This window comes from Bos indicus, chromosome 3, assembly GCF_029378745.1.
Source record: "Bos indicus isolate NIAB-ARS_2022 breed Sahiwal x Tharparkar chromosome 3, NIAB-ARS_B.indTharparkar_mat_pri_1.0, whole genome shotgun sequence".
Taxonomy (NCBI): Eukaryota; Metazoa; Chordata; class Mammalia; order Artiodactyla; family Bovidae; genus Bos; species Bos indicus.
Window position 1 is genome coordinate 78,659,623 of NC_091762.1, and position 25,669 is coordinate 78,685,291.

Here is a 25,669-nt window from a genome sequence, read left to right on the forward strand (position 1 = left end):
TGGAGTGGGTTGCCATTTCCTCCTCCAGAGGATTTTCCCAACCCAGGGATCAAACTCGCATCTCCTTTCCTTGGCAGGCAGGTTCTTTACCACTGAGCCACCAGGGAAGTCAATTATATCCAATTAAATCAAATATCAGCTTCTGGAAAACAGGCATTTGAAAACAGTTTATACTGTAAGCATTACTTTTGCCCACCAACAAACAAACTGATCATCTTTCATTATGAGTGTAGTATATAAATACATATAAACGTGAGTTTAGTATAATACCGGAAATTTTAGTATGAAATGAAGGCATTTTTAATTTAGATATTTAAAAGAATAGGAGGACCATTTTATGTTCATATAGTACTACATATTTCCAAATGCATAAATTTACTTGATCATGAACATGGCAATAAAACCTACCCCATCTACCTCATTTTATAGATTAGCAAACCCAGGGAGAAAAACTGACTTGATAATGGTTCCACAACAGGTGGTGAAGGTAAAGCCTAGGACCTAATTCCTTCTATATTTCGGAAGGAAACAACTATTAAATATGTAAAACAAAACAACAACAAAAACTCTCTCCTCCTTCCCCTCTATTTTTTTAAAAAATGGTTTTCATCTAGTCAAAGCATGTTTAAAATGTGACTGCAAGTTGTCATCTGTCATGTCAGACTATTATCTATGTCTCATTAGGAACTGGTATCTAACAATACCCTCCAGAAAACCTGCAACATCTACCATTAATGATTACAGTAAATTAGAAAGGACGGGGAAAAACTACAACTAAAGCTAAACAGGTACTCATTTGTAACAATACTTATTTTCAGAAAAATCTAAAATTATAATATGCAATCAGTAAAGAAGATTTATTACACTGGGGATTAAAATGTACTTAAAACACGCTCATATATTACTGATAGAAATAGGAGTTAAAGCGTTCTGCAGATCATCTCGCTAACATGAACTTACCCTACTGATATAACTAAAAAAAGCACATAAAGATACGTGTATCTCAGTTATTACTACAGAGTTGTCTATAGAAAAAGGGGAAAAAATTTAAGTCCATTATTTAACTAGTTAGAAATGAAACATAGTTTTTCCAAGCAAAGGAAATTACTAATTCACTAAAAAGAATGAGACAGTTCTGCTTCTGAGGGAAAAAATGCTAAATACATGTGCATGTGTATGTGTCTATAAACAGATAGCTATATTAGGAGTAAAAGAAAAGTGTAGAGGAAGGGGAAAATTGGGCTGGTACATAAAAAATTTTTCCCCTAAAGGACACACAAAAATCTGTTAACAAGTTACCTCTAGAACATGGGATGGGGAAAGAAGGTTTTTCATTTTATGCCTTTCAGTACTGCTGGAATTTTTTAACCGCTTGCAAGCATTATTCTTTGTTTTTTAAACAGAAAGTCCGTGGAGATTATACAGTGGAACTATGAGCCATTTTCATTTTCTTCTCTTTTATATTTTCAAGAAAACTTAGTATTTGCCATAATTTTTTAAAAACAAGTTTATATAATTTTGAAAAATAACCTAGTTTTCTTTTAGGTACATACATAATTGTTTTATCTGAGATGGAAAACAGCAGACAGGGTATGAATCGGCTAAATCAAAGAATCAGAAGGAACTGTTAACTTTTATGGCAACTTTTATATCTACACTCATATACTTGATTTAGTTGATCAAGCTGCTAATAGTTGTAACAACTATTCAGTGCCTCAAATTTGTTTAAATGTTTCTCTTCTGTATATTTTTAGACCATGATAAGAAATATCCCATATACCAAAGAAACAAAAGATAAACTAGAATATCACTATTACTAAAACATAAATAAGGTAGTAAAAACACGAAGTAATTAGATTCTTTTATCCTAGACAATCAAAAACACATTTTCAGTGAGTATAACTGTCTTATTTTTTCTCACAAACCAATTCCACCACTATTTAAGTATTAATATCATTTACTTAGTAATGCAGATACTAGATTCTCACAATGATAGGGATGAAGACAGGAGTTTAGGGGCCCTATTACAGGGTGGAGAGAGGGCAGGGAGACTGTGCCAAGGGCCCACCATCCCTCTTCCTTCACACAAAATTAAATCACTTAACTGTTGGTTAAGAAAGTTTTGGAGTTAAAATTAGAAAATTTACAACAACAGTAATAATTTATAGAGGATGAACTGCTATTACTAAGCACTAGCAATTCAGAAGTCTTCTGTGTTCCAGTCTTGACTGTACTACACAAACAGCACAACCCAGGACAAACTACATAAACTCTCAGTTTCATTTTCCTTTAGAATGAAAAGACTTAGATCTCTTCAGGTTTACTTCAATTTCCTTTGAGATCTAAGTTCCTTACTTTTTTATGAACTGCTCAAAAAACGTAACACTACTAAGGAGTACTTAGCTTCATGTATGGGATATGTTTAAGACTATTCTAAATGTATTATTTTTAAAATCTAGGGCTACTGGGGGAAAAAATCTAATTTGCAAAAAGCTTTTGGAGGTTGCTACTTTATGAATTTCATACAACATAAACATAACATCCTAAGCCACAGCCTAAGTCAAACAGAGTGGTCCCCAGTAACAACTGGTATGTGAACTTAATCACTCCAATGAATTTTGAAACCGTTTGGAAATCTTTAGAAATATACAGTGACTCCATCTGAAATTCATGCAAGAAATTTCTGTATAGCTGGTTACTTTTCATAATGACATGCTGAAGTTTCAATGGCAATACTGCATTTTTTAATTATTTGGGAAAATTATTAGTCTCCAGAATTCTCTAAAAGAAATTCACTTTTATTATTTCCCAACTAATCTTTCCTACCTTATCAAGCACTTTGACTATTATTTCTTCTGAATTAAGCTTTTTAAACTTTCATCATGGGTGTTAAGCACTCTGGATAAATCCTTAATAGCTCTGTAAGTATAAACACTAAAAAAAAATGTTTTTTTCATTACTGGCATAATTATTTTAGGTCTGAATTCATTGCAGTGAAACAAGTTTTGTTTAGAGTAGAAATTAACACTATCAAGAATAGCATTCAAGATGATCCTATTTCCTTAAGAAACAAAATCCAAATAACCCTTGAAAAATGTTACACAAGGAGTCTGTTTTTAATAGAAAGGGATAGATGTGACAGTGACTGAATACTATGTATTATTTTTGGCAATACTAAAGTACTTAAAACTAACACAAAATAGCAAATCCATTAAATTTTCTTCTTTTTATGAGACAACAATATGGCCTAGGTGAAAAGACAGGTCTTAAACTATATGCTATGATCTTTTTTCCCTTGAAAGAGAAGTAGCTTATGTGTTTACAAACTCTGAAATAAAAGACAAATTGTTCATTCCCAAAAGTCTGTATACCACATTCCTTATAAAACCCAAAGGACTGACTATTTTTTCCTCTTATTCTTTCTTTCTCACTGCCTTTGTACAACTGCCACTACTCTGTAATTTCCTTTAAGTGTGACTAGGAGAGCCTCCTTTTCGAAGGTTGATTAATAATTTTAGGGGATAATAAGCAAGAAGAAATATTACCAGAAAGTATTAAGAAATGGAGCATATGTCATTACTTCCATATACGTTATATATGTTTTAAATGTTACTACGATTTTAATAAGCATGACATACTTATTATGGAATAAGATAATCAGATCATGTATGAAAATTTAGTATTCTGTACACATCTAAAGCAAACAGTATTTAAGAATCAAATATTTTTTTGGAAAAACAAGATCAGGGTCACTCTATGCGGGAAACAACAAAAAAGCCCAGAAGCATAATACCTACATTTTTCTCTAGAGACATGTTTCTTCAGTGACCTATTTTCCCTTTAGATTTATCAAATGAACACATATTGTCACTTTGCACGTACTGTTATTTCACCAGTTAGCATCAGTCTTCAGGTCTACTTAACCCATAGTGCAAAGAGCACGGCATTTGAATTATTTTATCACATGCTTTATATTGGCAGCATTAAAAAAAAAATCTCTTCGGAGTTCAAATAAAAGTAGAAGCACTCTATAAATCAAGCATTTCTCCTTCGTCTAATTTTTAAAATGACTAGTCTCTAAAATCATTCTAATTACTAAAATATTGAGATAGGAAAACTACAAATTCATTTTACTTTTCACTACTCCACTGGTTCTAGATTTTCTGTAGGACAGAGATGAAGTTTCCTCCACTCTTCCGCAAAATTCTATTATAAATAAAACCATCTACAAGTAATTGAAGAACACGAAAGATTAATTTTTAAAAGATAACTAGGTCACTAAAATGCACTGGAAACAAATTTCAGGGTTTTTTAAATTTTCTTGAAATTGAACTATCCGTGTGTTCCTACAAAACATGAAAGTTCCATTCTCCAAGTGATAGGATTTTTAAGGAAACTAAAATGTCCACTTGAAATTATTAAGAAACGATCAGTGACTCAATCACTAATGAATACAATCATCTTTAATTCTAAAAGAAATAAAATGTTAAAATGATTTACATATTGTTTTCAGTGTGGTAGTAGTAAAAATTTCTAAGGTTTAAAAAAAAAAAAAAAAGCACATTTTTCACTGTATTTTTATACACTAAGGTATTTTCCTTCAGTAATATCCTGCTTTAAAAATGTGACTACAAAACTTAAAATTCAAACCATCCTGAGCAGCACCACGAGGCAAGAAACCCCATCACCTATTACAGCACAGCGCTGCTTACCTAATGGGCATTCACTGAAGACTATTTGACAAAATATATGTAAAGCCAGGTACCCAGAATCCCTTCCCCTTTTACACACGAAGGAAACAAGCCCTTAAGAACCTCATCAGGACTAAATATCTTTCAGTCCAGTGGAATAAATCCAGTCACATTAAGTGAAATACAAAGTACTATGTTTTCTCCAATTTATATTCCTTGGAATACAATTCTTTAATCACAAAGAGCAAAATAAACGGAAGTAAATCTTAAGATTTAAATTTATTTTTGTCAGAATATTAAAATTTTAAAAATACTGGCAGCAATCAACCCTGCTATTCCTTTTAAATAGCAAATACTCCAGAACATAAAGTCAGTTTCCATACACCAAGGGGAAGGAGCACCCTAAGAGCCACTCCAGAAAACTCTTAAGCTTTGGGTCCCTCCACTCAACAGGTACTTGAACAGGTCTCCAAATTAACATTCTTCTCCGAAACGTATTTTTCTGAATTCCAAAATTTTAAAAGGAAGTATTATGGTATTGATGAACGTGTACTCACCATTGGCTTCATTTAGCAAATAATGAAGACAAAAATAGGGGGTGGACGGTAAATATAATTACCTACTTCCTAAATCTGTTTTTAGGTACCCCTGAGACAATGAAAATGATAATTCTCAAAAGAAAAAAATGTCTTTGCCAACATTTAAAGTGGCTCTACTCAAGAAAGACACAGAAGTCCAAATATACCTCTTCAACTCCAGCGAGTGAAGGATATCGAAATTCTTCTGATGGTAAGGGAGAAAAAATGTATTTTTAAAAAGTCAAATGTTTATAGGTTTACATCAGAGGCAAAAATTTTAATCTCCAGTAGTATATACTAAATTCAGATTAATCAACAGAGGTTGTCTGCCCCAACATGATGATTTAAGGGCCCTTTGGATTTAAGGCCCCAAAATTTAAACAATCGCCAGTGAAGAAAGGGGGCTTTGGGAACTCGTTTACTAGAAAAAGAGCAAACTGGGGCGGGGGTTTGGGGGGGGGGGTAGGGGGGAGGAGGGGAGGAGGGGGGAGGAGGGGAAGGGGGGGTAGAGGGGAGGAGGGGGAGGGGAGGAAATCTTCCCTAAGCGGGGAAAAAACTGAAAGAGAAAGACAGGAATAGAAAGCCTCGATTCGCAAAGGCGTAAAACGCCCGGAAAGTGATTAAGAAAGGGAGAAAGCAACTCTTCTGAAATATAGAGAAAAAGAGGTTCTACGGGGAGGCGAAGGGGGAATGTTTGAAGAAATGGTGAGGCTGCCCTAACCTAGAGTGATGGATTGCGAAAAGACCAAGTTCATTTCTCCACGCTCATCTGGTCACCATCAAGAAAATTACTGAGTTAATCAGAGGCCGTTTTCCTTACGTTTTCCCCAACACAGGCGGAATGTCAGTAGCAAACCGATGGGGGTGACGCGGTAGGGCGCAACAGCATCTCGGTTAGAGAGGGAAGAAACTTCTCAAGAGGAAGCAGCAGCTCCTCTCTCGGCCCCTAGCACCGGCCGGCGAAGTTGCGCCACAGGCGCCCCTACTCCGCGGGCGCCCCCCACCCCACCTCGCCCCTTTCCGTACGCACGGGTACGCCGCCCTCGACCCTTTAAAGTGCCCCCGAAGTCGAACTACGCCTCCGCTTTCTCCTACCCACAGACCCATCCCAACTAAGTTCCACGAAAAGCTCCCGCCCAGAGCGCGGCCTGTTCTGGACAACAGGTGGGCAGTGGCGCCAGCAGGGCTCGGCCTCCCTAGCCAGGCCCACTCCACTCCTCCCCGGCCCGGACCTGGGGGCGCCCGGCTCCGGGACGGGGAGGGGGAGCTCACTCCCTTACCTCCGCCATATTTGCCGTACTGACGGGTCACATCTCCGCGGCGGCCGCAGCTGGGTCACGGCCAGAACCCGGATGTGAGACTCGGCAACGGGACTCCAGCCTCCGCCGCCTCTGCCGCTCCCGCCGCCGCTGCCTCGGCGGGAACGCGCAGGAGCCGCCCGAGCGCGCCCACCACACCCCACTCCGCCCCCTCGCGGCGTCGGGGCTCAGCGGGACTGGAGGGAAAAGGCCAGAACGCGCGCGCGCGCGCGGCCCCGAGGCAGCCCTCCCCCAGAGGAGCGCGGAGGAGGCGGAGCCAAGGTGGGTGTAGAGCGGGAGGTGGGCATCTCAGCCCAGCGGATCAGCGACCCCAGCCCGGGAGCGGGCTCTAGGGACTAGAGGTGAAGGAAACTAGCCAAAGGAGACACGTCCAGCATTCATATCGTTGGGGAAAAGATACGATATATTTAACGTGTAGGCCTTTTTTGAAGTCCCATTTGTTGGAAAAACGGATGTTGCTCTGATTGCAACAACGTCAAGCAGTGCGCTTTGAAAGCGGTTATCCCTTGACGGGTACTTCTTTTGGATCTTTCCCGACAGAAATGGTAAAATCCCATATAACAGAATTTTACAGGTCACAGCAGGGATTAAGAAAAGGGACTGTACTGGGTAGACTGCCATCCTCATGTATCATTTGTTTTTCCTCACACACTTTATGCAATGCCAGTAGTAACGTAATTATGCAATGGTTCTGCACTAGAGAATTTTTCTAAATGTGAAATACTGAAAAGCTGCTCTTTAATAGATATAATCTCCAACTCGACTGTATAGGTGGAGAATTTGCTTATGTGCAGTGCCTGAAATGCCTGCAATTTAAAAGTTTATTGTATTGGCCGAGAACTGCCAACTGGCTTTGGTGCCAATTCTGATGATTGCCAGAGCCAATGATTGCAAAATAACAAACGTGTTTCACTTCCATTACTATGGCAGATACTGGGTAATGCAAACATGATATTAAAACGTGTACTAACACATTTTACCAAACCAGAAGTTAGATAGTCTTATTTCATAAAGACCGTTTTCCCCCAAATGTTCAAGGGTTCTTCTTAATGCAACTTCAAAAATGACTTCCAAAATCAACTAATTAAATATAAAACTTATTTGTTCCCTCCAAATAATGCTTTGTCAGCACTATATATTACATAAATGTGCACGTATACAATTTTTCTTTAAACCAATACTTAACTTACAATGAAATATGGGGAAGACTGTTTTAGATTATTTGTATTCCCTTAAAATTCTAGATTCTATTAAGTAGTTTCCAAAGATTCAACATTTAACTTGAAATTATGTCCAGTAATAATTTGTGCATGAATATTTTGTGCATTTATAGGTATATGAAGTAGCTGCTAAGTGAAAGGACATTACCTGGTAATACGACAGGAAAAGAGTCCACAGACAGTCTGTAAACCAATTAAACATAAACATCTGATGCACATTTTCTACTGAAAGAAAAGCAAAGGAAAGAAGAGAAAGGAAAACTTTAAGGTTCCCAAATCTACAAACAATTTTTACCATTAACTGTACTGTACAGAATTTTCACTTTATTTTTTAGAATACTTATATAAAAGTGTTTTTCAGGATTCCTTGGGGGAATAAATATTTTAGCATAGGTATATAGTTTCTAAGAGTTACCCTGTTGAATTACCTTAGTCCTTCTGATTTGAAACAGAAATGACTTTTTAAGTCAGTTTCTAGTCCAACACTTTTCACTTTGAGATGCTTGATGGAAACGGCTGTGAAGGCAAAGAACAATAGATGTGCATAGAACTGAGGTGGGTAAAGATAAGAATAAGGGGCCTAGAGGTAGAAACTCAGGCTTTATAAAACAACTGGATTAAAGGAGAATTATCCATTTAAATGGGAAAGCTAATGTATGAAATTTAGCTGGTTATCAAAAGGAAGATTAAACAGTATTGTCAAAATGCAAGGCATAGGAATAATTTGCTTGAAGAATCTCTGATTCTTCAGTTATCAACAAGAATCCTGATTGTGATAAAGAGCTGGGGTTCACAGTCCTTTAAGCTACTGAAATTGTCAGGAATATCAGGGTCTAGGACATACTTGAATGGGTATCCATTTTACTGATAAAAAACTTCAAGTTTATTAATACTGTCCATCAATTTTACTATTTTTAAGTGGCATTATTGTTTAAGGAAAAAAAATTCACTCTACATTGTTTTTTTGTAAATGTGGGTTAAGTGATTTTTTTTTTTTTGATTCAGACATTCTAAAGGAAAAGAGAAACAGCTCCAATGTTGTAAGTCAGTGTTCACATATTGAATTCAGTATAGTTTTACCCACCTTCCATCTTATTCTAGTGATATATTTATCTTTAAAATTTTTAGGAGGGACTTCCCTAGCTAGCGGTCCAGTGGTTAAGACTCCATGCTCCCAATGCTGAGGGCATGGGTTCAATCCCTGGTTGGGTAACTAAGGACGTGCATGCAGTACCACGTGGCCAAAAAATAAAATAAAATGCTTATTTAAAAAAAAAAAATTAGGAGCCATCTTGTCATGTCATCATGTCACGTGTTAGTCGTTCAGTCGTGCCCAACTCTTTGTGACCCCTGGACTGTAGCCTGCCAGGCTCCTCTGTCCATGGGATTCTCCAGGCAAGAATACTGGAGTGGGTTGCCATTTCCTTCTCCAGGGGATCTTCCCAACCCAGGGATCGAACCTGGGTCTTAAAGAAGGCAAAGTCTTTCTCAAAACTCTTGTATACCTCTTCAGTATCAAATATGTATAAATTAACTATTCATTAGTCACAGAATCTTAATGCTGGATGTGACCTTAGAGGTCTTTAGTCAATTTCTAAACTGTCTAGGTAGGAATCCTTCATTCTGTTTCCCCACTACCAGGCTTTCCTGCCTATGCTTAAACAGCTCCAATGTACTCACCGTCTCATAAAAAGGCTGTTCTTTTCCAAAAAAAACCTCTAATGTTTGGAACATTCTTCTTTTTATCAAACCAGAGTCCACCTCCTTGTTATTGTCACCCCTTACCCTGAGTTCTTCAGCACTTTGGATTAATTCAACAGATGTCTTCTTTGTATCCAAATATAAACACTCAATATTTATACTTGGGTTAACAAAAAATAAATCTTTAAAGACTACTGATACTAGAGGAGCTGAAAAGGGGACATTACAAAGTTGAAGCCATGAGAAAATTCACCATTACATAGGAGCTGTTTAAAATTATTACAATTTATAGTCCTTATTATTGTGATATCCAAAATGGTAGTTGTTAGAATTGTGTAGTAAAATGTTCACAGTTAAGTAAAAATGTGTGGTTAATTCTAATTATATGTAAGATTTGTGGCTAATGTCCCAAAACAAAAAAAAATCACTACAAAGCCTGAATAAATGCCTCTTTAGCTCCCATTCCCCACCACCTAAAGGCTTCCTTGTGTTCAGGCAAACTTACATTAACTTCTACCACATTAAGTTATTCAAAACTGCAATTATATTGGGAAACTATTTTTAAGCAATTTACTGCATATTCCACTAAAAAAATTATTTAACAATTTTATAGAGGTTGCAATACACACACACACACACACACAAACCCTTCAAAGTTATTTTGCTTTCAACTAAGGCATTTTAAAGTCTCAATTTTTCTTCAACCAGTACCCCAAACTAACCAATAAATAAACCTGGCAATTTACATGTACCTAAGAAATATATCCTTTTATTCAGGACCAATACCTGATTCAGATATAAGGAATATTATATACATATGTTATGCAATTCAAAAAAGTACCTCTCAAAATGCATCAAGAAAATAATTTGCAACAATTTAGACTCTGGGGCTGTTTGAATGAAATAGATTAACACAGTACATTCAAAACCCTAAAACCAAATTCTGTATCTAACAATTTTCAGAGTCCCTTTAAGACCATTTTCTTAAATTTTTATTTAAAAGTGACAGCCTTCACATGATGTGCAGGTGAAAATTTATGGGTAACTACTAATTCGATTGAGAATACCTAAAAGTCAAAAAACTTCACCTATTTTTAAAAATGACATTTTAGATAGTTTTACCTTTACTGTAGCAGGCAGCATGTAAATTACAAAGCAGTAATGCATCACATTGGAAGTCCCACATCTATGCGACAATTAGCATCATCTTTTTCTTGGTTTGATTTTTATTAACACCACCCCAAAACACATATATAGCCTTTTGGTTCTGCAAAGAACAGTTCTGGTTTTCCTTTTCGTAATTTTTACATACAGTTTTATCCAGTTGCTCCATTTTATCAAATTATCACAAATTGGTATTTTGATAATATTGTTGACATGATTTTTAAATCTCATCCAAACTCTGGAAATTATTGGCCCATCAACCGTTCTCAAACACTGGAAAAGTAATATAACATTTATATACTTGAGGGAGTTTGGACTTTCCCTCCCTTAATCTCCAAGTGCGCCCCTGCCTACCAGCATCACATCCGTCTTGTCTGCATTGAACCTCAACCAGTTGGTTCTTAACCACGTCCGAAACTCAGCCAGGCACTGGGAGAATCGAGCCACCACACCATCTGGATCAAAGGAAAGAGAGCCTCAGTAGTAACGAGACTGGAGACAATGATCTTACAAGCTCAGTATTCAACCCATCTCTAATTTTTAAAGACAGCCAGGAATTAGGACAGGAATCCCATGATAATTTCAGAAAAACATTAATGAGCCTTGAGTCATGCAATTTGCAACTGATGATAAAGGAATAAAAGTGACTCAATAAATAGGTCGCCTCATTCCACCCATGACTGAAGAAAGGTTCACTCAAGTCCGGGTCACCTCGGCTAAGCGGCCTCAGTAGATCGGCCAGTCTTGTAACTGCATAAGCTTTTCTGCAAAATTAAAGAGTTTTAGCGTTGGAGGAAGTTTTAGGGATAACTGGGGCCCAGAGAGAAGTAGTGACTCGCCCAAGGTCACACAGCAATCGAGGACTAGAGATGGTCTCCATGCCAGACATCTTTCCACCAAAAGCTGAAAAAACAAGGCCATTCAAAGGTGGGGGCGGGGGGGGGGGCATCTGTCCCCAGGGATCCTCCCACGGGCTGCTAGGACCTCTTTCCCTCACAACAATGCCCTCTTCGGGCCTCTCCTCCCTCCCTTACTCCTTCCGAAAAGGGCTGCTTTGCCCAGGACCCGTTTGCCGAGGACCCTGCTCACCACCAGGGATGCAGTGGGAGCAGGAGTCTCCCTGGGCTGAGACAGGACCCGGAGATACAGCGCGAAAGAGGCGGGGCCACAGTGGGGCGGTCAGCTTGGCCCCACCCCGACCGGGTTCCTGGGCCGACTGGAGGAAGGGGCGGAAGCGGACAGGGCGAGGCGAACTCACTCCGCAGCGGATTCCCAGCGCGCCGCCGCCAACGCCAAAGCAAAAGACCCAGTTGGGCGGGGGTGGGCGGTGGAGAGGAGCTGCGCATGCGCCTTGGGTGGCCGGCGCCACTCCAGGAGGGGCAGCCCGGTGGGCGCGCTCTCTTAGCTCCTCCCCGGAAGTGAAGGGTCTTCCGGGCGGTACTCTGCGGTGGGGGAGGGGAAGGAGAGAAAGGGGACCGAGGACACCTCGGTAGCCCCTTATCCCGAACAGGACTAGGAGAGGAGAGATGGTTTATGGAGGCTGCACTTACAGCCGCTGCTGCTGCCGCCGCCGCCACCTCCGCTGCTGCCGCCACCGCCTGAAGAAGCCCCATCCATCCGCCTGCAGCCCGGGAGACTCAGAGCCTGGGAGGGGCCTGAGGCCCGGGCCGCCCGCCTCCTTCTTCTAGTCGTCGTCCGGAGCTTCCTCTTGCTCCACCAACCCTCTGCCCTCCCCTCCGCCTCCTCCCTCCTCCTCGGCCTCCAGCCGCCAGCCAACCGCGCGGCCTCTTGTTGAGCCAGGGCTCCACCGTCTCCATGACGCCCGGCAAACATTCCCGTGCCTTAGCCAGAGCCGCTAACGCCGGCTTTCGGGTACAGGGGCTTCAGAAGCAGCGAGGAAAAAGGGCGGTTGACCATTCCGCAGCCAGTCGCCACCATGCCCATCTCTCCAGTAAACGGCCGCAGGCAGCCGAACGTCGGGGTGTAAGTTCGGACGCTAAAACTTTAGTCCATCCCCTTGGGTCCCGGAGGGAGCCCTTTTAGAACTTATCGCTTCATCTGTGTGGAGTCAGCAACCTTGTAACCTCCGAGGTGGCAGTGTCTCCTTCCTTGGCACAGTACAGCCTTTTCCAAACCTCTTTTGAGAAAAGACCTCGTTTGTTTAGAACCGCCGTTCCTCCTGGCACTCCTGGTGTGGTGGTTTATTTCTCTCCAACTTGTTACCTTCGAGCTGTACCCAGATGTTCAATCTCTCAGCTTCTGTGAGCTATCAGACTGAACATTACTATGCTCTGTAGTCGAGGTTTTTTTACGCCTTCTCCTCATACCGTCCTCCCTTAAAACTCATTCCAGCTTACAACCTTCTGTTCTGCAGCAGTTGGATTAAGGGCTGGACAGAAGCCCACAGCTTTACAGTTGTCTCACTTAAAACTTCAAATGGTCGCTTAGTCTATCTATTCCACTAAAATTTCCTAATTGATTCATTCTCCCACACTTCCAGATCACTTTTGTTCTCTCTCCTCAAACCCTCAGCATCTCCCCTCTGCTATCTCTTCCAGCTCAGCTAATCTTTCTTGAGCAGAACTTCTTTCAAAGGTGTTGGGAGAGAATCTTCTTTTTTGTCTCGGATATGGTACTCAGGTTTTTGTCCATTCTGAAACGTGAAAGTGTTAGTTATTCAGTCGTGTCCGACTCTTCACCATCCTATGGATTGTAGCCACCAGGCTCCTCTGTACAGTGGAATTTTACAGCCAAGAATACTGGAGTGGGTAGCCATTCCCTTCTTTAGGGGATCTTCCCAACCCAGGGATCAAACCCAGGTCTGCATTGCAGGCAGATTCTTTACCATCTCAACCACCAGGGTTTGTCCATCCTTCCACTCCACTAAAAACAGCTTGTGTGGTCAGCAATAACTGTCCAGCCAAGTGTAATGGCCATTTCTGTTTCTTAACTCACCCATCAGCAGCTTTGATCTAATTTACCACTTCCTGAGTTTTGAATCACTTCGTTTGGTTTCTGGGACACTACTCTCTCCTAATTCTCCTCTTGCTTTATACCTATTCCTTTTCAAAATATTTTGCTGTTAGGTCTTCAGTCTCTCCCATATCTAAATATTGGAGTGTTGAGGGGTCGGTCAGTCTTACAACCTTTTCTCTTCACTCTTGTTTTTTGTCTTTAAAAATTACCCATTTGCTCACAGTTTACAAGTTTATCTCTCCAGCCAATACCTCTCCCAAGAAAACAGGCTTAAAATCAGATAGCTGCACTTAGAAGTTAATTGGCATCTCAAAATTCATATTTAAAACTGAACTTATTTTCCCCTCTAATCAAATTTGCAGTTTCCCATTTCAGTAAATGACAATTTCCATTCTTCCAGTTACTCAGTAAAAAAACTTTAGTTTACCTTTGACATCTCAATACCCCCGTCTACCAGTAGATTCTACCATCTCTGCATGCAAAATAAGTCCAGACCACCACTCCAGGGTCAGTAACTGTCACATTGCAGTAAACTAAATGGTCTCTTTACCATCACCTTCATTCAATGTAGTAATCACTGTGGCTCTTCTCAAAAGTCTCTGATTCTTCCCATTTCACTCAGAGTAATAGCTCATCCTCTGTAGGCCACATAGGATCTCACCTTGGATGCTTCCCCTTGGCTAGTTATACTCTGTATTGTTCCACAACAATATCAAGCACCTTTTCCCACTTCAAGGCCTTTCAACAGCATTTACTGTTCTTTGGAATATTGTACCCTTAGTCATTTCATAATTCATTTGTTTTCTTCAGCTGTCAGCTATCAAAGAGTCCTTCCCTAACTACCCAACATAAAATAATAAACTCTTCCCAATACTTCCAGTTCCTCAACTTACTTTATTATTCTTCAAAAAGTTTATTCTGTTTGGTACATTATATACTTTTTTGTTAATCTGTTTTCATCCAAGCTATGATGTACTCCATGAAGGCAGAGGTTTTTGTTTTGTTCACTGCTGTTGCCTAGACGGAAGATGATAAATATTTGCTGACAGCAAACAAATGAGTGTAATATATACTTTAGTAACATTGGTTACTGCTCCTCTTGTCTGGTTTTTTTACTTGTTGGTATGGAAATCTCAAAGTAAAATTAAGTTGACTTCATGTAAATTCTTAAAAAGTCATAAAACTCTCATAGTACCTGAGAGAGTGTTAGAAAAATTCCCTTGGGGATTTCTGAAACAATGACACATTCATGGGAGATTACCTATTAAGGAAAGAGTAGGGTGGGAGATGGACACTGACTTGACTCGATGAACATGAGTTTGAGCAAGCTCTGGAAATTGATGATGGACAGGGAAGCCTGGTGTGCTGCAATCCATGGGGTCACAAAGAGTCAGACATAACCGAGTGACTAAAATGAACTAGGGTGGGAGATAGGAAGTAGTATAACCTTCACTTTTTGAGGTAGCCATATTATCTAATTAAAAACAAAATTTCATACATAATAAAGTTTACAACCATTGGTTTGACCTCATATATTATTTCTCATCTTTCTCAGTTTAGGATTTAATACTGATCTCAGAAAGGATCTCATGAAACATGTATTTATCAATTTTTCACTTTCCCACTCCAGTTTTTCCTATATTGGGTCTTTTCCTATTGGCTTAACAATACAGATTTTCCTCAGTTTACCATGAGGTTATGTCCCAGTAAACCCATCATAAGTTGAAAATATCATTAAGTAGAAAATGGACTTAATACACTGAGCCTACCAAACATCATGGGCACATGTGCTAAGTTGCTTCAGTCGCGTCTGACTATTTGTGACCCTATAGGCTGTAGCCCCCCAGGCTCCTCTGTCCATGGAATTCTCCAGGCAAGAATACTGGAGTGAGTAGCCATTCCCTTCTCCAGGGGATCTTCCTGACCCAGGGATCAAACCCCAGTCTCCTACATTGCAGGCAGATTGTTTACCATCAGAGCCAACAGAGAAGCATACTTAGCATAGCCTACCTTAAACATGCTCTGAACACTTACATTAGCCCATAGTTAGACTAAACCATCTAACACAAAGTTATTTTATAATAAAGTGTTGAATATCTCATATAGTTTATTGACCACTGTACTGAAAATTAAATGATTGTGTGGGTACAGAATGGTTGTATTTGTTGCCTCCCCTTGTGATTGCACGATTGGGAGCTGTGGGAGTATGATTTTATATTGTTGGCCCAGGAAAAGAAATTCAAAGTAGGATTTCTAATGAACTGTATTACATTCAAAACATTGTGAAGTCGAAAAATCATAGTTTGGGGATTGGCTGTATAGGGCAGTCTTCCACTGTGGTGAAAAAAACAAAGCACTAGTGCTTTCTTCAATGCTTTTATCTCACTTCTTTGCCCAGTTTATTCGTTTCCTTTTGATTTGGGTGGGAGAGGGGGAGAGTAGTTTTTATCTGTTCTTGTTTGTTATTCACTTTTTGCATTAGGATCTTTAGCATATTAATCATAATTATTTTAAATTCCCAGTCTTAATTCCAAAATCTCTGCCATTATCTGTTGTGGCTCTAATGCTTGTTTCTTCAGACTGCTTTATGCCATGTATTTTGTTGAAAGCTAAATATGTTGCATCAGGTAATATAAACTGAGATAAGTAAGCACTTAGTGTGAAGTTTTGTGTTTATTTGCTTAGGAATCAGGCTGTTTACTGTAGCTGTAGGTTTCCGAGACTTCATTTTCCTCTAGTGTCCTGGTTTTTTGTCTCCTCTGGTTTTTAGGTTTCCCTAGAGACTCCTGCTTAGAATCTGAGCCTTGCAGTTCTTCCCATTGTAATCCCCTGTTATTATACAGAAGCTCTGTTGATGTGGTAAGATGTGCTGGGTGAGAATGGGAAGGCAGAGAGAAGTGTACCTTAATCCTATGATTAGGTCTTAATCTTTTAGTGGGCCTTTTTCCCTGGGCCATGACCTTCATAAGTAATTCTCAGAATTTTTTTTTTTTTTAGGTGGAACAAGAAGGTTAGGTGGACTTCAAGTAAGGTATTTCCCTTTCCCCATGTTGCTTAGGCTCTGGTAAAATGGTTTTCCTTGAGGGCAGGCCTCTGTTAAGGATAACTAAACATTCTGTTTATATTTCAGAATGGTTACTTCCTGTCCCCCTGCTGAAACTCAGGGAGTTTTACTCTGACCTTCATTCTGGGAGCTTGCTGGAGCTCCTAAAGGTAAAACTTGATAAGTGTGGGGGCCTCTCTAAGGCTGGGCCCCCAGCAATTTTTTTCTCTTTTGAATTAGTCTACACTCATTTTTCAGCAATTAGGCTATTGCCTGTTAGGTTTTCCTTCCACTTGTTAGCTCTAGTGGCAGTTTCAGTAAGTTGTGATTCTGTTTTTCCTACATCTCTTTCAGTACAGGGGTTTGCATGTAACCTCAATTCTCTGATGGGTCTAAGAAGACCCACTGATTTTCAGTTTGCTAAACCTTTTTCTTGTGAGTACTGGATCGATGTCTTTTGCAGCCTTTACATGTCAGACCATAAACCACAAGTATCTGTGTTTACTCTTTAACCTTTGCATTCTATTGTCTCCATTGCTGTATGAAAATTACTGAGAGGTCAATAATGAGTAACCTAAAGGTTTCAAAAGTCACCAAATTCAGTGGGCTTTCTTTTTACCTCACAGCATTTAACAATATCAATCTTCCCCTCTTTAACCCTGAACCAACCCTGAACTGGTTCACTTATTACTGGGCTAGGTGCCTTTTTTCTAGTTTTACTTTCTACTTCCAGTTTCTCTCCTTGGCCCATTACCCTCTCTTTGTGGCTCTAGGTTTTTATTTTGGAACTCAGTTCATTTATTATCATCTCCATGAAAGTTTCTCAAATCTGTATCTCACTTCTGTTCCTTGAAATTCACTTTCCTCTTGATTTTCAACTGCTGCCAAACAACTCCACCAGATTAGCACTCATAATATCTAAAATTGAACATGTCTACAATTTAACTTTTTATTGTGCTTTAGAAATAAAGGCTAATTTAATCATGACCTTAACTTTATGAGGCCAGTACTATTATTAACTTTAATTTGTGTACGAAGAAGGAAACAGATTAAGAGACTTGCTGAGGAACACATAGTCTGTGAGTTATTGGATGAGTTTGGGGATTTAAATTGACCTAAGTTTGTTCACATGTAAAACATGGCAATTAAATATCTAATAAGTTATTATAAGATTTGAATTAGGGTGGTTATCATTTGTAATGTATAGAAATGCTGAATCGCAATATTGTGCTCCTATTTTTAAAGGGTGAAATAAGTAAAAAAAATTGAATTACAAAAACAAGTGGAAGTACTTTGAAGTTTAAATGTTAATCAGGATGGTTATTATCAGTTACAAAGTCCTATTCTGTAGGGCTTCCCAGGTGGCGCTAGCAGTAGAGAACCTGCCTGCCAGTGCAGGAGACATGAGAGACACAAGTTCAATCCTTGTGTCAGGAAGATTCCCTGGAGGAGTACATGGCAACACACTCTAGTATTCTTGGCTGGAGAATCCCATGGACACAGGAGCCTGGTGGCCTACAGTCCATAGGGTTGCAAAGAGTTGGACATGGCAAGCGACTTAGCATGCATGCAAGCATTAGTTCTGTGTCTGTTGTGTTTTAAGGGTATTTGGGCTGTTTTAATCGAGTATGGTTAAGAAACAGACACAGAAAGAACTAACATAAAGGATGAAGTTAGTTTGTTTTTAAATACTCATAGATCCCTAAAACCAGGAGGCATGGCATGCTGAACCACATAGAGGTGTACATGAAGAGGCACCAGGGCCAGGCAGGATGTAGAACCAGCAAGAGGAAAACCTGGGCAAGAAGCTTTATTGTGGTTTCCATGGCAAGGAATGGACAAACCAGAATAAGCAGATGTAAGAATAGCTTGTTTGAATAATTTTAAAGGTTCTGGGTATTGGGCCTATCCCTAGGTTTCTGGTTCCTGTCTTTGCACTGATTACTGCAAGTGGATAGTGACCCAGAGAGTGAGGTCTCTGAGAGCCTGCTAAAGGAGGAGGTTGAGGGTATGGACTCTGGATTGATTGGTTTGCATATAAATGATGTGTGCATGGTAAGTCGCTTCAGTCACGTCCATCTGTGCAACCCTATGGACTTTAGCCTGCCAGGCTCCTCTGTCCATGGGATTCTCCAGGCAAGAATATTGGAGTACATTGCCATGCCCTCCTCCAGGGGATCTTTTGGACTCAGGAATGGAACCTGAGTCTCTTATGTCTCCTGCATTGGCAGCCAGGTTCTTCACCTGGGAAGCCAATATAAATGGTGTACTTGTAGGCAAGTCCCTTACTATGCATAAAAATTGATTAGCTCTGGGAGGGGCAGTCCCTTCAGGTGCAGCAAATTCCTAGATGTCAAAACATTAAATTACAGAAAATAAAAAGATATGCTTAAAACATGCTTTATCTAGGATTTGTTTTATTTCTACATTTCCCCACCTTAGGTTAAGCTTTGATTACTTCTCACCTTGCCTGTTTCCATAGCATTGTAACTAACGGTCTTCTTGCTTCTAGTGTGTTCTGTATATAGCTGAATTTCTCTGAAATATAGTTTTGAGTAGCTTACTCTTCTCTCTCAAAGGCACTCTCTTGCTTGCTTAGTAAATTTCAAAGACTTAGCGTGGTCATTTTATTTCTTCAAAGCTTATTTTCCTTCATGCATCTAACCAAATCATATAAGATTCTCTGTATATACCACCTGCTTTTCTACTTTTATTGTTCACAGTGAGCTTTGCTCAGGGTGTATTTCCTGTCCTGCTCCAATACCCTCATCCCTCCTCACCTGCAGCTGCATTAGACACAAACACACATACATACACACCACACACACTTCTTTTGAATTTGACCTGCATTCAGGCCTGACTCAAATGCCACTTTCATGATTTCTCTGCTTACTCCTCTCACCCAAAGTAATCTTTACCACAACTTTCGTTATATCTTAAGTGTAAGTCATTTGAGGCAAATACAATTTTGTACTTGCATTGTAATCATATATATGTTTTTTCTCTTATTAAGACTGTCAACTCCTTAGGGCCCATATCTGATTCATATTGTATCCCTGCCAGCATGTAGCCTTATGCACAGTAATTTTATAAATAACAGTTGGATAAATGAAAGAAATTGATTTGGTTTAGATTGAAATTTCTACCTTCATCTCATTAAAATAAAAAGAGACTAATAAAGACACTTTTTCTTAAGCCACTCCTCCTTTCCTGCTGCAGTTATTTCATTGTGAGATTTATGTATGTGTTGCGTGCTTTAATGTCATTAGTCTCTTTTTTCATAGAAGTGATCATCAGGTGTTCATTATATAGATACCAATTATATAGAATGCGTTATATTTTCCGGTTACTGCTGTAGACACTGAAGACATAGGGGTGAACAAAATAGATTAGGTCTCTGCTTCAGAAACTCAGGAACCTACAGCTACATACCTCTTGTATCATGACTATTTTTGAGACAAAACTTTCAAAGTGAATATCTCCTGAATGTCATCCTGTTCATTGCCCACTAATTTGCCTGTATTAAAAGTATCTGTTTTCTAACACAGCTAGGATAGATATGTACCATACATTTCTAACATAGTTGACTACAAGTATTTATTTCAATTTTTTAAATTTACTGGTATTTTCTGTGTCAAATTTCCCACTGTATCAGGCAGAGTACTAAGAGTTGGGGCTTTCGTGGTAGACATAAAATATGGCTCCTTCCCATAAAACTTACAGTCTGAAAATTTGGAAGAGTTTACTGAGGATTCTCATTAGATCACAGTAACTACCTAATTGGTATAAGCAACATCATTGCTAATTTGTTTCTATTTGGTCCCTGTAGGGAATAAAAGAGGAAGGGCTGGTTTATGAGTAAATGTGATATGATTTCATTATGTATTTATTTAGCTTGAGATGTCTAGAAGACATTTAGCTGGAGCTATCCAATTAGACTGGTAAGCATTTGAATATGAAGATTGAGAGAATGTTTTGAATTGGATATAATGATTTTGGAATTCATTCAGCAATTTTTTTATTATACAGCTACTGTGTATTGGGTACTATCGTAGGCACTAATCCCAGGGACGGGGGAGCCTGGTATGCTTCTGTCTATGCGGTCTTACAGAGTCGGACACAACTGAAGTGACTTTGCAGCAGCAGCAGCAGCAGCAGGGATACAGCAGGCAACAAAAGAGCACAAAGTCCCTAAACTTGTGGAACTTAGATTCTCAGGGCTGGAGGGTTAGGTGGGGAACATCTAATTCATAAATTAGATAAGTAAAAATACGTTAGAAGTACTAAGGAGAAAAATTAAGCAAGGGGATATGACGTATTTGAGGGGTATTTGACATTTTAGATAGGGGAGCTGAAGAAGTCCACATTAAGAATGTGGCTTTAAGACCTGGAGACAGAAAGGATGCTAAACATGTACATGTGTGGGAAGAACATTTCAGGCAGAGGAAATAGCAACTGCAAAGGCCTGGCATGTGTGAAAAATATCAAGGATGACACTGACTGAAGCAGAGTAAACAAGGAAGAAAGTATTGATCATGAGGTCAGAGCTCAATCTAGATGCATGTAGGACTTTTTAGGTTATAGTAAGATTTTAGGTTTTTACTCTGAATGAGATGGGAAACAGTAGTGATATGATCTAACTTGTGTTTTTAAAGGTCACTCTGGTTACCATGTGAAGAATAGACTTAAGGGAATTTAGATTAAGTGAGAAGATCAATTAGAAGGCTTCTGTAGTAATTCAAGAGAGAGGATAGTGTTTGGATCATGATAGTGGCAACAAAGAGTGATGACCAATGATTAGATTCAGGATACATTTTGAAGTTTTTTTCACCTGAACAACTGGAAGGAAAACATTACCTTTGACAAAAACGGGGAGGACTGCAAGAGAATTAGGTTTGAAGTCGCTCAGTTGTGCCCAACTCTTTGCAACCTCATGGACAGTAGCCTGCACCAAGCTCCTCCGTCCATGGGATTTTCAAGGCAAGAGTACTGGAGTGGGTTGCCATTTCCTTCTCCAGGGAATCTTCCCAACCCAGGGATCGAACCCAGGTCTCTCGCATTGTAGACAGACGCTTTACCTTCTGAGTCACCAGGGAAGTCATCCAGTAGAGAGAAGCTTATGATGCATGAGAGAATGACTAGAGCAATGTCCGTAAATAGGCAAAAAGGAATGGAATCTAGAACACATGTAGAGGAATTGACCTAAGCAAGAATCATGGATAACTCATTCAGAGTAATGGGAGAAATAGGGAATATAGACACACAGAGAGAGGCAAGTGCACAGATGTAACAGTGGGAGTATTTGAAAGTTACCTGATTGCTTCAGCTTTCTCATTTAGTTAGCAGAAGGTAAACACAGGAGAGGAAATGTTGATATTCAAGAAGTGTGAAATGATGACTTTAGAAGGGGTAGTAAAAATTAACCAAGGTAATGCAGTGTGGTTGCTGTCACATTAAGGACCCACTTTAACAATCTGTAATTTAAAATGAGACCTGGCATCATGGTTAGATGTTTTTTCTCTAGCTTCACTTACCCACACAGGCTGAGTTAAATGCAGTGTATTAATAGAAAATTTCAGTAAGGACAACAGATCAGGATATCATTGCCATTAAAAAAATGGTTTATCACTTATCGATACCAAGAGGAGGGGACCACATGGAAAAGCACTGGGATTTGCCACTGGCAGAGGAATTGATGTGCGACTGAGCAAGCCGCACACATCAAGTTAAGGGCTTCCCAGGTGGTACTAGTGGTGAGAACCTGTCTGCCAATGCAGAAGACATAGGAGATGAGGGTTTAATCCCTGGGTCAGGAAGATTCCCTGGAGGAGGAAATGGCAACCCACTCTAGTATTCTTGCCTGGAAAAATCCCATGGACAGAGGAGCCTGACAGGCTACAGTTCATGGGGATGCAAAAGAATCGAACAAGACTTAGCAACTAAACAACAGTGCCCACAATATACTAGGCACTGTCTTGTGTACTAGTGATACAGCAATGAACAAGACGAAGTTCTTGCTCCAAAGACGCTTGCATTCTAGGAGAGGAGTATACGACAACATACAAAGTGTCAGTAGGAATAAATGCTATGAGGAAAAATAAAATGTGAAAAGCAGATTGTGGTCATTTTCAAGTATTGTATTCTTGTCTGATCTTGTTATGATTTGGAAAGTAAAAGTATTGTTTGAAATGTTTTCTTTGGAAACACACTGCCTTTTTATCATTTAAGGGGCAATCGTTCTTATTTTAAAGAAGTCTGCAGCACAATTAGAGTACTAGAATGAAAGAATGACTAGATTTTTGTCTTAAGGAATTTCGAGAATTGATCCAAAAGTGAAATCATACTTCTCCTGGATGCAAATATTTTTATTATATTTTCTCTTCTTATTAAAATCTATTATGTAATTGTTCAGGCAGGAACATGATATTCTTTCCCAGGTTTTATTACTCATGCTTCAGTCTGCCTACATAACTGCAGTCTACACCTATTTATGATTACTATGTGTCAGGCATTTCCTAACCATAATATAGAAATGAATACATTTAATCCTCATAATACCTATGTGTGTGTGTTCAGTTGCTCACTCATGTCTGACTCTTTGCAACCCCTTGGACTGTAGCCCACCAGGTTCCTCTGTCCATGGGATTGTCCTGGCAAGACTACTGGAGTGGGTTGCCATTTCCTCCTCCAGGGGATCTTTCTGACCCAGGGATTGAACCCATGTCTCCTGCATTGGCAGGTGAATTCTTTATCACTGAGCCACCTGGGAAGCCAGTAATGTATAAGATACTATTACTACCCCCATCTTACAGATAAGGAAGCAGACCCAGAGAAATAAGTGTAGACTTTTGACCTGACTGGTTTTCAAATTTCAACTCTAGTAGGAATGCTTCCCTCTAAGCCTTTATGGTTTAAATAAAATAATGTTATAGCAACCTCTTAGAATTATTGTGAGGAAAAAATGACACAGTGCTTGTAAACATTCTAGAACTATGCTTACATATAATGAGGTCTCAAGTGGCTACTATTTTTTTTCTTGTTTATATGATCAGATTGTTTCCATGTTTCTAAGTGAAAGTTGCTTTTTTTTTTTTTTTATCTGTTGGCTAATATTTCTTCAATCCTGGATCTTCTGTGTTATATTTTCTTTTCCTGACATAGAAACGTTGGCTTAGGGCCAAGGAAGTCTATTAGCTTTGTTGGTCCAGGAAAAGGAGCGCTAATGAAAGGAGGATATGCTGGTGCAAACCAAAGCAGAATGGCTATGTCAAAAAACATGATGATTCTACCTGAAGCAAAACAAATGGAGAAAATGACTATTTCCTCCGCAAAGACAGTCACACAGGTAATATTCTTTAGAATTCCAAGTTTGTTTGAAAATGATGCTGGTAATAAATTGATTCAAATGTAAGAGGTAGAAAGTATGCTGTTTTTTTTTTTTTTCCAAAATTCTTTTTAGATTTTACACTTAGGTCTGTGATCCATTTTGACTTAATCTTTGTATATGGTACAAGGTATGGTCAGCTGTTGTTGCTGTTTTTGCATAGAGGTATTCAAGTTTTCTAGCACCATTTGCTCTGCACCACAGGGCATGTGGGATCTTAGCTTCCCAACCAGGGACTGAGCCCGTGCTCCCTGCATTGAAAGGCAGCGTCTTAACCACTGGATCACCAGGGAAGTATGCTGCTTTGAAATAATAACTTCTAATACAGTACAGGCATACCTCAGAGATATTATGGGTTCAGTTGGAATAATACAAATGTCACAATAAAGTGGGTCTTGTATAGCTTTTGGCTTCCCAGTGCATATAAAAATTATGTTTGTGTTATACTGTAGTCTAAATAGAGTGTGCAATAGAATTATGTCTAAAAATTCCAATATAGATAATTTAAAAAATCTTTAATGCTTGTTGGAGAAGACTCTTGAGAGTCCCTTGGACTGCAAGGAGATCCAATCAGTCCATCCTAAAGGAGATCAGTCCTGGGTGTTCATTGGAAGGACTGATGTTGAAGCTGAAACTCCAATACTTTGGCCACATGATGCGAAGAGCTGACTCATTTGAAAAGACCCTGATGCTGGGAAAGACTGAGAGCAGGAGAAGAAGGGGACGACAGAGTATGAGAAGGTTGGATGGCATCACCGGCTCAATGGACATGGGTTTGGGTGGACTCCGGGAGTTGGTGATGGACAAGGAGGCCTGGTGTGCTGCGGTTCATGGGGTTGAAAAGAGTTGGACACAACTAAGCAACTGAACTGAACTGATGCCAACCATCCTCTCAGCCTTCAATGAATCATAATAACGTCAAAGAGCACTGGCCACAGATTACCATAACAAATACAATAATAATGAAAATATTTAAAATATTGTGAGAATTACCAAAATGTGACACAGAGACTCAAAATGAGCAGATGCTTTTGAAAAATGGTATCAGTAGTCTTGCTGGATGCAAGGTTGTCACAAGCCTTCAATTTACTTTACAAAAGCCGCAATATTGAAGTGCAATAAAGTGAAGTGCAATAAAATGAGGTATGCTGTGTTGTGCTAAATCGCTTCAGTCGTGTCCAACTCTGTGACTCCATGGACTGTAGCCTGCCAGGCTCCTCTTCCATGGGATTCTTAAGGCAAGAATATTGGAGTGGGTTGCTCTGCCCTCTCCCAGGGGATCTTCCCAACCCAGGGGTCGAACTCCTATGGCTCCAATATTGTAGGTGAAGTCTTTACCACTGAAATGAGGTATACCTATATTGATATATTGATTTTGTTAGAGTCTTTACCATATAACTAACAAACCTTACAGTATAATATTGGCAGTTGGCTCCTATCATTGTTATTAGAGTGGAATAAAGAGAGTCTACTCATGACCTTAAGAATTAGTCAGCTCATGCTGCTATAGTAAAATACTGTAGTGCCGGGGTCCAGCCCCGGCTGATCCAGGGTATTCGAAGGGGAGACGGCTTAGGCAACTATTTAAATATT

The 25,669-nt window shown here is 39.5% G+C and overlaps 2 protein-coding genes across 18 annotated transcripts in view; one reads left to right on the forward strand and one right to left on the reverse strand.

Annotated features, from left to right (window-relative positions):
* Positions 1-12,353, reverse strand: part of MIER1 (MIER1 transcriptional regulator) — a 72,861-nt gene extending 60,508 nt beyond the window's left edge. For 2 of the 17 annotated variants that reach the window (XM_070786360.1, XM_070786356.1), the window contains exons 1-3: positions 11,932-12,082; positions 11,028-11,128; positions 7,957-8,030 (exon numbers count right to left, since the gene is read on the reverse strand). In XM_070786360.1, coding sequence (XP_070642461.1) covers positions 7,957-8,030; positions 11,028-11,128; positions 11,932-12,019 — 263 coding nt within the window. In that variant the 5' untranslated portion in view covers positions 12,020-12,082. Of the gene's footprint in view, positions 1-6,549; positions 6,714-7,956; positions 8,034-8,236; positions 8,252-11,027; positions 11,129-11,762; positions 11,891-11,931; positions 12,083-12,223 lie in introns of those variants that run through there. The other 15 variants (XM_070786370.1, XM_070786361.1, XM_070786357.1 and 12 more) reach the window with 14 other exon arrangements.
* A 16-nt stretch (positions 12,354-12,369) lies between these two features.
* The window catches only part of DNAI4 (dynein axonemal intermediate chain 4), a 98,744-nt gene continuing 85,444 nt past the window's right edge, over positions 12,370-25,669 (forward strand). The window contains 3 exon segments of the mRNA XM_019957303.2: positions 12,370-12,538; positions 12,540-12,656; positions 23,854-24,037. Coding sequence (XP_019812862.2) covers positions 12,489-12,538; positions 12,540-12,656; positions 23,854-24,037 — 351 coding nt within the window. The 5' untranslated portion in view covers positions 12,370-12,488.